This window comes from Hemiscyllium ocellatum, chromosome 15, assembly GCF_020745735.1.
Source record: "Hemiscyllium ocellatum isolate sHemOce1 chromosome 15, sHemOce1.pat.X.cur, whole genome shotgun sequence".
Taxonomy (NCBI): domain Eukaryota; kingdom Metazoa; phylum Chordata; class Chondrichthyes; order Orectolobiformes; family Hemiscylliidae; genus Hemiscyllium; species Hemiscyllium ocellatum.
This window is the reverse complement of record NC_083415.1, coordinates 67,933,080-67,947,733: the sequence shown is the minus strand read 5'-3', so window position 1 is coordinate 67,947,733 and position 14,654 is coordinate 67,933,080. Positions and strand designations below refer to the sequence as shown.

At 46.2% G+C, this 14,654-nt stretch overlaps 1 protein-coding gene across 2 annotated transcripts in view; it reads left to right on the top strand.

Annotated features, from left to right (window-relative positions):
- ergic3 (ERGIC and golgi 3) overlaps nucleotides 1-6,348 on the top strand; it is a 53,500-nt gene extending 47,152 nt beyond the window's left edge. For both annotated transcript variants that reach the window (XM_060836200.1, XM_060836199.1), the window contains 2 exons: nucleotides 31-86; nucleotides 5,117-6,348. In XM_060836200.1, the coding sequence (XP_060692183.1) occupies nucleotides 31-86; nucleotides 5,117-5,196 (136 nt within the window). In that variant the 3' untranslated portion in view covers nucleotides 5,197-6,348. The remainder of the gene's footprint in view (nucleotides 1-30; nucleotides 87-5,116) is intronic.
- The last annotated feature ends 8,306 nt before the right edge of the window (nucleotides 6,349-14,654 follow it).

The window sequence follows — 14,654 nt, the reverse complement described above, 5'->3', positions numbered from 1 at the left end:
CTGAACCAGTTTGTGGTTGTTGTCTTACAGATCATTCACACACTTTCTCACTGGAGTCTGTGCCATCATCGGAGGAGTATTTACAGGTAATAACAGTGGGACTGTTTTTTAAGTTCAATACAGTTCTTGTGTGTGTGCTGTTTGTCCTTATATGGTCAGATGGTGAACAGCAGTCTGGAATCAGGTTTCTGTGTCTGAATACTCAGTGACTCAGTGGTTAGCACTGCTGCCTCACAGCGCCAGGGGACCGGGTTCGATTCCAATCTTGGGCGACTGACTGTGTGGAGTTTGCACGTTCTCCTCGTGTCTGCGTGGGTTTCCTCCAGGTGCTCCAGTTTCCTCCTGCAGTCCAAACATGTGCAGGTTAGGTGAATTGGCCATGCTAAATTACCCCATAGTGTTCAGGGATGTGTGGGTTAGGTGCATTAGTCAGGGGCAAATATAGGATCATTAGGTAGAGGAGCAGGTCTGGGTAGGTTACTCTTGGAAAGGTTGGTGTGGACCTCTTAGACCAAAGGGCCTGTTTCCGCACTGTAGGGAATCGATGACCCATCATGGGTTCTGATACTCTCATACAACAGTACTCTGTTAGCTCAGTGCAGCCCAAGGGCTGCTTCAGTCATGCATGAGCCACACCAAAGAGGTGCTGGGATGTAAGCACTAGACATGAATTCCCCTTTGTTAAGGTTTGAGGGAAAAATCAACAGGTCTGAAAACCATCTTAAAATGTTTTCACCAATTCTTCAATGAATTTTAATGACAATCACTGAACATTCAGAGCACTTAAAATGCCCAGACTGTCCCCTAGTTTGTGAGCTACTCAGTGTGAAAGATTCAGATCAGAGCTGTCCAGGTTTGCACAGCTTTAATGCCTGCCTGGTAAAGCTGCGAAAGTTGACCCAATCTGTCCTGCTGGTCTCAATCCAGGAACTCACAAGAAGAAAAGCCTCATTTGAATACAGCTGAAAATGTGTTGCTGGTTAAAGCGCAGCAGGTCAGGCAGCATCCAAGAAACAGGAAATTCATCAGGCTTGTGCCCGAAACGTCGAATTTCCTGTTCCTTGGATGCTGCCTGACCTGCTGCGCTTTAACCAGCAACACATTTTCAGCTCTGATCTCCAGCATCTGCAGACCTCACTTTTTATCCTCATTTGAATACAGGCTTGGCTATGATGCCAAAGACAGTTGGCACTGTCACATGCTCATTGGCACGAGGATATATTCAAACTTATTCAGAAAGATACAGATGCTCAAACTCTGACACACTCATGTTAATGTGCTCGCGTTCAATTACCTGTGCATATACACACCCTCACTCTTTCTCTCACACTGTCACATGTATTCTCTCTATCGTTTCTCTCGAGCAATTTGCCTCACACACTGTCTCTCTCACACACATTCACTTGCACAAAAGTTCACATATTCATACACACACTGTCTCGCGTGCGCACACTCACTGTCAATAACAATCCCTCCCCTTTGCGTGCTGCCTCTCCCCTTATTCACTCTCAAACGTTTGCTTGTGTGCTTTCTCTTGTTTATTCATTCACACCCTCTTGCTCTCTCAAGGGGGAGGGGAGACCAGCCAGAAGTCATGGTACACATCGGTATCAAAGACATAGGTAGAGAAAGGGAGGAGGATCTGAAAAGAGAATGTAGGGAGTTAGGTTGGAAGCTGGAAGGCAGGGCGAGCAGAGTAGTAATCTCAGGATTGTCACCAGTGCCACAGGCTAGTGAGGCGAGGAACAGAGACTGAGTGCTGATGAACATGTGGCTGCAGGGCTGGTGAAGGAGGGAGGGATTCAGATATGGGGATCATTGGGATACCTTCTGGGGAAGATGGGACCTGTACAAGAACGATGGGTTGCACCTGAACGGTAGGGGCACCAATATCCTGGTCGGGAGGTTTGCCCAAACTCTTCAGGAGGGTTCAAGCTAGATTGGTACGGGGGTGGGAACTGGAGCTATAGATCAGATGATGGAGTAGATAATGAACAGCCAGACACAGTGTGCAGAGAGCCTGTGAGGATGGATAGGTACTTGATAGGGCAAAAATGCAGTCAGTGTGATGGGTTGAAGTGTGTCAATTTTAATGCAAGAAATATCAGAAATAAGGATGATGAATTCGGAGCATGGATCAGTACTTGGAACTATGATGTTGTGGCCATTGCAGAGACTTGGATATCACAGGGGCAGGAATTGTTATTGGATGTTCCAGGGATTAGATGTTTCAAAAGAAAATAGGAGGGAAGGTAAAAGGGGTGGAGGAGAGGGATTGCTAATCAGGGATAGTATCACAGCAGCAGAAAGGGAGGTCATCGAGGAAGGTTTGTCGACAAAGTCAGAATGGGTTGAAATCCGAAACTGAAAAACAGCAGTCACTTTATTGGGAATTTTCTACAGAACCCCCAGTAGCAACAGAGACACAGAGGAGCAGATTGGAGACAGGTTTTGAAAAGGTGCAGACGTAACAGGGTTGTTGACATGGGTGACTTTAACTTCCCAAATATTGATTGGAATCTCCTTAGTTCAAATAGTTTGGATGGAGTAGCTTTGTCAGGTGTGTTGAGGAAGGGTTCCTGACTCAGGCTGATTAGAGGGGAGGCCACATTGGATTTGCTGCTTGGCAACGAGCCAGGTCATGTGTCAGATGGGAGAGCATTTCGGTGATAGAGATCACAACTTTGTGACCTCATGGAGAGGGTTGGGTGCAGACAGCATGCGAAAGCATTTAATTAAGGGGGAATTACAGTGCAACTGGACAGGATCGGGGGCACCTAAACTGGGAACAGATGTGCTCAGGGAAACGCACAACGGAAATGTGGAGGTTATTTCGGAAGCACCTGCTGCTGCTGGATAGGTTTGTCCCACCAAGGCAAGAAAGAATCTTGGGTGACGAGGGATGTGGAACTTCTAGTCAAGAGAATGAAGGAAGCTTACTTGGGGTTGAAGAGGTAAATATCAGACAGGGCTTTAGAGAGTTACAAGGCAGCCAGGAAGCAACTGAAAAATGGAGTGAGGAGAGCTACAAGGGGGCATGAGAAAGCTTTAGCAGGTAGGATAAAGGAAAACCCTAAAGCATTCTACACTTATGTGAGGAACAAAAGGATGGGCAGGGTGAGGTTAGGGGAGATCAGGGGCAGTAGAGATAACTTGCGCCTGGAGTTGGAGGAGGTTGGGGAGGTCCTTAATGAATACTTTGCGTCAGTATTCACTAGTGAGAGGGTTTTTGATGTTTCTGAGGACAGCGTGAAACAGACTGATCTGCTCAAACAGGTCAATGTGAGGAAGGAGGATGTGCTGAAACTTTTGAAAAATATAAGGATAGATAAATGCTCTGCTCCGGAGGGTATATACCCAAGGTTACTATAGGAAGCGAGGGAAGGCATTATTATACCTTTGGCAATGATCTTTGTGTCCTCACTGTCCACGGGAGTAGTACCAGATGATTGAAGGGTGGCAAATGTTATTCCCTTATTCGGGAAAGGGAATATGGCTTATTCTCGGAATTATAGACCACTCAGTCTTACGTCAATGGTGGGCAAATTATTGAAGAGAATTCTGAGAGACAGAATTTATGATTACATGGAAAACCATAGTTTGATTATAGATAGTGAGCATGGCTTTGTGAGGGGCAGGTCATGCCTCACAAACCTTATTGAATTCTTTGAGGATGTGACAAAACACGTTGATGAAAGTCGAGCAGTGGACGTGGTGTACATGGATTTTAGCAAAGCTTTTGATAAGGTTCCCCATGGTAGGCTCATTCAGAAAGTAAGGAGGCATTGGGTACAGGAAAATCTGGCTGTCTGGATACAGAATTGGCTGGCCCACAGAAGACAGATGGTGGTGTGAGATGTAAGGAATTCAGCCTAGAGCTCGGTGACCAGTGGAATTCCACAGGGATCAGTTCTGGGACTTCTACTATTTGTGAATTTTATAAATGACTTGGCTGAGGAAGTGGAAGGATGGGTTGGTAAGTTTGCCGATGACACAAAGATTGGTGGAGTGGTGAATAGTGTGGAGGAGAAAGTGAGGACTGCAGATGCTGGAGATCAGAGCTGAAAATGTGTTGCTGGAAAAGTGCAACAGGTCAGGCAGCATCCAAGGAGCAGGAAATTCGACGTTTCGGGCATAAGCCCTTCTTCAGGAATGAGGAAGGTGTGCCAGGCAGGCTAAGATAAAAAGTAGGGAAGTGGGACTTGGGAGAGGGGCGTTGGGAATACGATGGGTGGAAGGAGGTTAAGGTGAGGGTGATAGGCCGGAGAGGGGGTGGGGGCGAAGAGGTCAGGAAGAAGGCAGTGCTGAGTCTGAGGGTTGGGACTGAGATAAGTGGGGGGAGGGGAAATGAGGAAGCTGGAGAAATCTGCATTCATCCTGTGTGGTCGGAGGGTTCCGAGGCGGAAGATGAGGCGCTCTACTCCTTCACACTGTCTCACTTTCTCTTCCACTCCCTCTCGCCCTCGTGCTCTCTCACCCTCTTGCACTCTCACACCCCCTTTTGCTCACTTTCACATGCACACACATAGGGTGTCTGCTTACGCCTCATTTACTTGTATACATTCATGCTCACGCAGTATTACAGGCCAAGACAGCATGGTGCTCAAGTTACTGCACTAGTAATCAAGCACCTGCACTGACACTGCAAACACGTGTTCAAATCTCACATTGGAATTTGAATAATTAATTACATCTGGAAATAAGAGCTGGTCTCTGTAATAGTGACCATTAAACTAATTTAAATAAACCAATTCAATTTAGTAATGTCATTTAACAACAGAGACCTTCCAACTTTACCTATATGTGCCTTCAAGTTGCAATGTAATTGGACCCTCTGAGATGGTCAAGCAAGCCACAGACTACTCATCACCACCTCGTTCAGGGAATGAGGGATTGGCACTAAATGCTATCCTTGTTTACAGAACCTCCTGTGTACACTGAATATACACACAGGTATATGAGCACATGGGCAGCATTAACATTCCTTCAAAGATTGTTTAATTCCAGGTACGCAGTACTACCCTCCCGATAACTGCTGTCTGTCCTGATAACTCCCTCCCGATAACTGCTGTCTGTCCTGATAACTCCCTCCCGATAACTGCTGTCTCTCTTGCAGTGGCAAGTCTGATTGATTCGTTGATCTATCACTCTGCCCGTGCTATACAGAAGAAGATCGAGCTGGGAAAAGCTGCATAGCGCAAGGGGCTAGTAGCGAGTGACTGAGTGCACACGCTGACTCTGGATATCTCCGTATCAGAAGGATCATTCGTGCAAAGCGTCGGATAACCTGGGCGAGGTTTCATTGAGGCCGTTACAGTTAGTTTGTTTACACTGAAATAATGCCTGGCATATACATGATTCTGAAGCTGGATGTTTGTAAGGGAATTTAATTTATAAAATGTGGTGAGCAGGTTTTTATGTGTTTGTGATCTTGATCTCTGAAGGTGAATCCTCACAATCTTCCTCCCTAAATCCTCTTGCTTCCTGGCCCACTCTCCCAACACTTCCCCTCCCTTAATTTTCATCTAAAACCAATCCGAGTCCTCATTTGCAAGAAGCATTGATTGAGATTGGGCAGCTCTCTCTCCTCCCTGTGACAGGAGCTTCCCTGTTCAGACACAGCTGCTTATGGGCTCATTCCCCTCAGCTATAGTCTTCTCCTGTGTTGGTGACTGTAGAGACAGAAACAGACCAATTGTCCCACCTCAGTGCCCCCCTACTGCACCTTAACCACAGCTTTCCTTCCAACCAGGGTCAGCTCCTGATGTGAACCATTTTACTTGCTTTAAGATCTATTCTGGAGTTTTCGTTGGGACAGTGTAGAGGGAGCTTTACTCTGTATCTAATGCCGTGCTGTCCCTGTCCTGGGAGCGTTTGATGTGGACATTGGTCAGTTGAACAGCACCTTCTCTGATTACAATTTCTGAAGTTGAGCTAAAAGAATAATTTTAAATAAAATCTCCATTATTTCCAATTGTTAAAATTTGACAATATTATTAACACTGGTATTTTTGTTTGATGAAAATTCTGTGTTGAAGCCTTTCCTGTTGAATGTTTGTTTATTAAAGTGAACAGGTTTCTCTTTGTGATTACCCAGAAGCAGTCACAACATTCTCCCTCCAGTTCAGGCAGTTGTTCTGTTTCAAGGACTAAATCCTAAATATCGTGGAAGTTTGTGCCTGATTGGAAGCTCTTTATGGATTTGGGATCTCTCCGGGTGGGGATCTTGACGTCGTCATTACTGTTTGTGAAAAGATTTGTAACTCGGGTGCTCGTTGTTGTGGTTCTGTTCGCCGAGCTGGGAATTTGTGTTGCAGACGTTTCGTCCCCTGTCTAGGTGACATCCTCAGTGCTTGGGAGCCTCCTGTGAAGCGCTTCTGTGATCTTTCCTCCGGCATTTATAGTGATTTGTACCTGCCACTTCTGGTTGTCAGTTCTAGCTGTCTGCTGCAGTGGCCGGTATATTGGGTCCAGGTCGATGTGTTTGTTGATTGAATCTGTGGATGAGTGCCATGCCTCTAGGAATTCCCTGGCTGTTCTCTGTTTGGCTTGTCCTATAATAGTAGTGTTGTCCCAGTCGAATTCATGTTGCTTGTCATCTGAGTGTGTAGCTACTAAAGATAGCTGGTCGTGTCGTTTCGTGGCTAGTTGGTGTTCATGGATGTGGGTTGTTAGCTGTCTTCCTGTTTGTCCTATGTAGTGTTTTGTGCAGTCCTTACATGGGATTTTGTACACTACATTGGTTTTGCTCATGCTGGGTATCGGGCCCTTCGTTCTAGTGAGTTGTTGTCTGAGAGTGGTGTTGGTTTGTGTGCTGTTATGAGTCCTAGTGGTCGCAGTAGTCTGGCCGTCAGTTCGGAACTGCTCTTGATGTATGGTAGTGTGGCTAGTCTGACAGCCAGACTACTGTTACCACTAGGACTCATAACAGCACACAAACCAACAGCCACTCTCAGACAACAACTCACCAGGACAAAGGACCCGATACCCAGCATAAGCAAAACCAGTGTAATGTACAAAATCTCATGCAAGGACTGCACAAACACTACATAGGACAAACAGGAAGACAGCTAACGATCAGTATCCATGAACACCAACTAGCCATGAAACGACACGACCAGCTATCCTTAATAGCCACACAAGCAGATGACAAGCAACATGAGTCCGACTGGGACAACAGTACTATTATAGGACAAGCCAAACAGAGAACAGCCAGGAAATTCCTAGAGGCATGGCACTCATCCACAGATTCAATCAATAAGCACATCGACCTGGACCCAAAATACTGGCCACTGCAGCGGACAGCTGGAACTGACAACCAGAAGCGGCAGATTCAAACCACTACAAATGCCGGAGGAAGGATCACAGAAGTGCTTCACAGGAGGCTCCCAAGCACTGAGGATGTCACCTAGACAGGGGACGAAACGTCTGCAACACAAATTCTCAGCTCGGCGAACAGTCGTCATTAATCTAAGACTGTTCAGTTTGAGAGGACATTGCATTACTCAATGTGCATAACTGGAGGTGAGAATGAGATGTTGAGAGTGGATAATAGAATTGGTTTTACTCAAGGTGTGAGATTTAGATTTCTGGGTTTAGACTTTACATTTTCAGTCCCCCTCCAAACATTTTGCCTTTGTAAGTCTGAGACCTGAGGTACTCCTTGTAGAAGTCCCCACGAAGGAGGGTCTGGGGAGGAGGACAGTCCCCGAGATGGAGGGTCTGGGGAGGGGGACAGTCCCCACGATGGAGGGTCTGGGGAGGGGGACAGTCCCCGCGATGGAGGGTCTGGGGAGGGGGACAGTCCCCGCGATGGAGGGTCTATGCAGGGGGACAGTCCCCGCAATGGAGGGTCTATGCAGGGGGACAGTCCCCGCGATGGAGGGTCTATGCAGGGGGACAGTCCCCGCGATGGAGGGTCTGGGGAGGAGGACAGTCCCCGCGATGGAGGGTCTGGGGAGGAGGACAGTCCCCGCGATGGAGGGTCTGGGGAGGGGGACAGTCCCCGCGATGGAGGGTCTGGGGAGGAGGACAATCCCCGAGATGGAGGGTCTGGGGAGGGGGACAATCCCCGAGATGGAGGGTCTGGGGAGGGGGACAGTCCCCACGATGGAGGGTCTGGGGAGGGGGACAGTCCCCGCGATGGAGGCTCTGGGAGGGGGACAGTCCCCACGATGGAGGGTCTGGGGAGGGGGACAGTCCCCGCGATGGAGGCTCTGGGAGGGGGACAGTCCCCGCGATGGAGGGTCTGGGGAGGGGGACAGTCCCCGCGATGGAGGCTCTGGGAGGGGGACAGTCCCCGCGATGGAGGCTCTGGGAGGGGGACAGTCCCCGCGATGGAGGGTCTGGGGAGGGGGACAGTCCCCGCGATGGAGGCTCTGGGAGGGGGACAGTCCCCGCGATGGAGGCTCTGGGAGGGGGACAGTCCCCGCGATGGAGGCTCTGGGGAGGGGGACAGTCATCGCGATGGAGGCTCTGGGAGGGGGACAGTCCCTGTGATGGTACCCAGCCTGTCCCCATCTCCTTCCCATTCATGATGTTAAAGTGAAGATAACAAGGATTGTCTTTGTGGGAAAATTAAATCAAACTAAAAAATCAGGTTTAATTTTCAGTTTTGTTTGTTTCGAAATTGTTGACTCAATAAAAATTGCAAGTAAGAATAAGATAATATTTTGAAAGAGTTGGTTCTCCAAGTTTCCAAAGATGATGTGAGTAATGAAGATGGGGAGGCCACCATTATACCTTTGATTGAAATGAGAGGAGCTGGGAGTAGGAGATAGACAAGGGAGGAGCTCCGTGAGTAACTAACAGCCATTGACTTGGATAAACTGTTTGCTTTCATGCATAAATGTCAGTAAAAGTTTGGGATCTTGGTTGATGGAATTGGAACGATGACTGGGAATGCTTGTTTAAAATGATGCCAAGAATCCAATTTATTGCTCCAGTGCTCTGAGCTGGTATTACCCAGCTGTGCAGTCAAGCCATTGAAAATATAACCTTTGTCATGTTGATCAAGAACCCTGGACAGCAGGAGGAGCACACAGATCCCACCTACTTGGTGATACGATGCTTGGATATTCTTGGGCATGCTGTCAAACTTAACATTGTGCAGTCATCAGGACAGGATTTCAAGAATGTCAAACCTCAAAGGGCACAGCAGTTAACACTGCATGAGAAGAGGGTACTGATTGGTTAGGCAGTAGCCCTGATTGGTTGGGGTGTTGATATGCAGAATATACAGGGAATAGGTAACTGCCAAACCTTTATTTAAATACAGCCAGGCAAGTCAATTGTGAGTGGACAAAGTATTACCATAGGAGATGTCTCAGGGAATGGTGGTCTCCAAACTCTTGTCCATTTGAAGAGAATGTGATGTGTGGTCATGTTCTTTCTGTTTACAAATGACAGCAAATGTGTTAATATTTGTAAGTGAACCATACTGCAAGTCCAACCAATAATCTTAATTTGGTTGTTAGTGCAATTCTTTTCACTGTCTGGATTGTTTAGTAAATGTCCAATTATAGAATCACATCTAATGTTGGGTGCTGTTATCTGAGTTTTGCTAGCACCGCTTGGTTAAGTACAGTCAGTACTCTGCCTGTTGCATGCTGTTTGATTGAATACACCAGTCATTGGGACATACGGCCAACATAACAGGTATCACACCAGCACTGACATTCCGATACCATGTTGTGAAAGGCAGAATAGCTTTCGGGTTTGGTGGGAGCATCCTGTTAGTGGTGAGCACCATTCAAGCTACTGGTGCAGGGTAACAGCATGAAGCAGCAAGCTTCTCTCATTGCTCAAACCTTTGAGATACCTTCCCTTCTGGGGTGATCTGAAATAGACAGGACACTGCTCAGTGCTTAAATTTGACCGCTTTAGGCCCAAATTGTTTTTGAAATTATCTGATCAGGGTAGCCACTATCCTGCAGAATAGCTTTGATGTCTGTCCCCAGGTCCACATCAAGCTTGCACAGTGAACAAATGTATCTGATTGCTCCTGAGGCCATTCCTGCAGCACATGGAGCTGCAGGAATCTCAATGCAGATATTGACCAGTGAAGGAGGGTTTGCAACCAATCACAGTGGAGAGCAATCAGCACCATTTACACCCAACATGTCAGGATAGGAAGCTGCTTTGACTGCTTCACTTTGAAGGTGAGCATAGGGTGCAGTTCACAACTGCAGATTCCAAAAAGCAAAGGTATCATCCACATTTTGGGAATATGAATATGAGATATGGGGAGTCATACCATTTGTAATATGTGTCATGGACTAGGCCAGACCATTCAAAACATTCTTAAGCAGACAGCCCAGACCATAACTTTGCAATTTGTTTTGGTAAGTGTACAGTGACAATTACCCGCAATAAGTTAGCTAGGTTGACTACCAGGTTTCAAAACAGACAAAAATGTATTCACAAAATTACACAATGAAATAAAAAGAACAGAATAAAGAACAAAGTTTGTGAGAAGATTTGTAACTCGGGTGCTCATTGTTGTGGTTCTGTTCGCCAAGCTTGGGAGTTTTTGTTGCAAACGTTTCGTCCCCTTTTCTAGGTGACATCCTCAGTGCTTGGGAGCCTCCTGTGAAGCGCTTCTGTGATCTTTCCTCCGGCATTTATACTGATTTGTATCTGCCGCTTCCGGTTGTCAGTTCCAGCTGTCCGCTGCAGTGGCCGGTATATTGGGTCTAGGTCGATGTGTTTGTTGATGGAATCTGTGGATGAGTGCCATGCCTCTAGGAATTCCCTGGCTGTTCTCTGTTTGGCTTGTCCTATAATAGTAGTGTTGCCCCAATCGAATTCATGTTGTTTGTCATCTGAGTGTGTGGCTACTAAGGATTGCTGTTCGTGTCGTTTCGTGGCTAGTTGGTATTCATGGATGCGGGTTGTTAGCTGTCTTCCTGTTTGTCCTATGTAGTGTTTTGTGCAGTCCTTGCATGGGATTTTGTACACTACGTTGGTTTTGCTCATGCTGGGTATCGGGTCCTACGTCCTGGTGAGTTGTTGTCTGAGAGTGGCTGTTGGTTTGTGTGCTGTTATGAGTCCTAGTGGTCGCAGCAGTCTGGCTGTCAGTTCAGAAACGCTCCTGATGTATGGGAGTGTGGCCAGTCCTTTGGGTTGTGGCATGTCCTCATTCCGTTGTCTTTCCCTTAGGCACCTGTTGATGAAATTGCACAGGTATCCATTTTTGGTGAATACCTTGTATAGGTGTTCTTCTTCCTCTTTTCGCAGTTCTGGTGTACTGCAGTGTGTTGTGGCCCTTTTGAATAGTGTCCTGATGCAACTTCGTTTGTGTGTGTTGAGGTGGTTGCTTTCATAGTTCAGGACTTGGTCTGTGTGTGTGGCTTTCCTGTATACCTTTGTGGTGAATTTTCTGTTCGGTGTTCTCTGTACCATCACGTCTAGGAATGGGAGCTGGTTGTCCTTTTCTTCCTCTCAGAACAGAACCACAACAACAGAATAAAGAACTCCTACAGAACGCAGTCTATCCAAACTAGACTTAATTATGCTGTTCTGAATATACGCAATAGTCCCATTAAGCAAACTCCTTAAACATAGTAAAAATGAAACAAAGCCTTACAGGTTGAAGTTAGAAGGGCAGAAGGAGAGAGTGTCTTGGAGCCTGTTACTACAGATTTCCACTGCTGCACTCCCTGACCAGTTCTGGATTGAGCTGCTCAGCCAGAGAGCTAGCTGTGCCCCATTGCCTTATGCAGGTTACATCTAAAAACATAAAAGCTTTGGCCCAAAGACGCATCTGTTAACGTATGAATGAAAGGCCTTTCATCTCTGTACCAAACCCAGCCATTTCGGAGCCCGGAGCGTTTTATGAGCCCCCTGAAAATAATCAAGAACACTGTATCCTTGAGAAAAGTTTTTAGGGAAAAAGGACCAGCTTTGTGACATGTGTTTCTTGTTGAAACTGATAGAGGTTAGTGACAGGTCAGGCAGTTTCTGAGGAGCAGGAAAATCGATGTTTCAGGCAAAAGCCCTTCAGGCTTTCCTGATGAAGGACTTTTGCCGGAAACGTCGATTTTCCTGCTCTTTAGATGCTGCCTGACCTGCTGTGCTTTTCCAGCACCACTCTAATCTAGACTCAGATTTCCAGCATCTGCAGTCCTCACTTTTGCCGAGAGGTGAGTGCCAGCTGGGGCCGAGGATTCCATGGCACTGCCAGTTATTTGGGTCAGAGCCAAGTATCGTACACATTGGCAATCTGCAATCAAACCAGCCCCCGCCAGAGAAACCCAAACAACAGGCATTGGATTCAATGTTCACACTGTTTTTCTCTCTCTGCAGAAGCAACCAGATCTGCTGAGTTTCTCTGACACCTTCTGTCTTTAACCCATGTCTTTGTGCAAAGGACCTTTGTAGGAAAATCCCAGGGTATTAGCAGGAATCCGCAGGATAAAGTAGGATAATTTCCTTCATGGTTTTGGATTTATTCTGAAACCACTTGGTAAGAGAGGTAAAGATTTTCTGGTCTGACCAACCTGGGGACTTAACACACGGACCATGACTAGTGGGCGACTGGAGAGATCAGGTCAGGGGCCCAGGTGTGTTTACATTCTGTAACCAGAATTCGGGTGTGGGGATTAAATATAATATTTCCAAGTTTGCAGATGTCACAGAGTGAGGTGAACATGAGTTGTTTTTGGGAAGGATAAATGAGTGTATAAACAAAAAAAAATGACAAATGAAATGTAGAGAAATGTGAACTTCTCCAAATTGATTAGAAAAGCAGAAATTCTGTCAAGATTTTATTTGGAAAGAAGCTGGGAATTGTTGAACTTCAATTGGACTTGAGTGCCTTTGTTCATGAGTCACTGAATCATTGAGGTACAACACGCAGTTAAATTGGTAAATGGCATGTTGACCTTTTATTACAAGAGTGTTTGATTATAAGAGTAAACATGTCACCCTGCTGATATACAGAGCCTCGCTGGGACTGCACCTGGAGTATTGTAAGCATATTTAGTCTCCTTCCCCATAGAAAGACCTACTTGTTAGAGTGTGCAGTGAAGGCTCGCGCATCAGTCTAATTCCAGGATGGAGGGGTTGTCCAATGAGGAAATAGTAAATTCATTGGCCCTTTGTTCTCTGGAGATCAGCAGAGTGAGAGATGGTCCCATCAATCCACCAGATTTTTACAGGATGTAACTGGGTAGATGTAGGAGGGATGTTTCCTCTGACCTGGCTAGGCTGGGTGTGGGGGACTAGAACACAGGAACACAGTCTCAGAATAAGGAACAGGCCACTGAGGCCTGAGATGAGGAGGAATGTCTTTATCACAGAGGCTGTGGAAGCATAAACATTGACCACATTCAAAACTGAGATTGATATGCTTCTACAAATGAAAAACATCAAGGAATCCGGGGATAGTTCAGGAATCCGGGGATAGTTCAGGAATCCAGGGATAGTTCAGGAATTTGCTGTTGAAAGAGAATATTGGCCACAATCTAGTGGGGGGGGGAGGGTTGTGAAGCAGGTGTTTAGTATCCCTGCCTTCACCAGTCACAGCACTGAGTACAGGAGTTGGGAAATCATGTTGTGGCTGTACAGAACATCGGGGTTAGGCCACTTTTGGAATACTACGTATACAACTCTGGTCTCCCTGCTATAGAAAAGATATTGTTAAACTAGAAAAGGTGCAGAAAATAACTTACAAGGATGTCACCAACACTGGAGGGTTTGAGCTCTAGGGAGACACTGGGGCTTTTATCCCTGGAGTGTCCGAGGCTGATGGGTAACATTATAGAGGTTCATAACATCATGAAGGATGTGGCTAGGTGAATAGACAAGGTCTTTTTTCCCCAGAGTGGGAGAGTCTAAAACTAAAGGGCATAGGTTTAAGGTGAGAGGGGAAGATTTAAAAGGGATCTAAGGGGCACCGTTTTCATGCAGCTGATAGTGTGTGTATGGAACAAACTGCCAGAGGAAGTGGTAGAGGCTGGTACAATTACAACATTTAAAATGCATCTGAACAGGTACATGGATAGGAAGCATTTGTAGGGATATGGGCTAAGTGCTGACAAATGGGACTAGTTAAGTTAACCTGGTCTGCATGCATGTGTTGACCAAAGGGTCTATTTCTGTACTGTATGATTGTATGGATCTGTCTTAGAGAATGGCAGTGTGGCCTCAATAGGCTGGATAGCCTCCTCTCACTCATTTCTCTTCTGTTCAATTGCTTCAATGATGAATCTGTTGTAGTTTCTGTGAAATGAAATTTCTAAGTAAACAATGCAAGAAAATTAAGGGAAATCTTGTTTGACATTTATTGTAAATGTTTGAAGATGTAACTGGTGGAGAGGGTGGATGTAAGGTACAAAGATTTCCAAAAGGTATTTGATAAAATTCCACATGAAATCCGCAAGAGGAGAGCTAATGAAGTGAGTAATATATTCCCATGGATTGGTCAAACAGCAAAGAGAAAGGTAAAGTCCTGTTTTCACATTGTCAGACTGTGGCTGTTGGAATGCCAGAATGGTCAATGCTGGGGCCTCACACATTGTGTTCATGACTAACCATGTAGGTGGTTGGGAATGGAAGCTGTAAGGAGGACATGGGTTACCAGGAGATATTGACATGTCAATAAGTTGCCCTGGAGGCAACAAGCTTTTAAAGGATGTGAACACGAAGCAAAG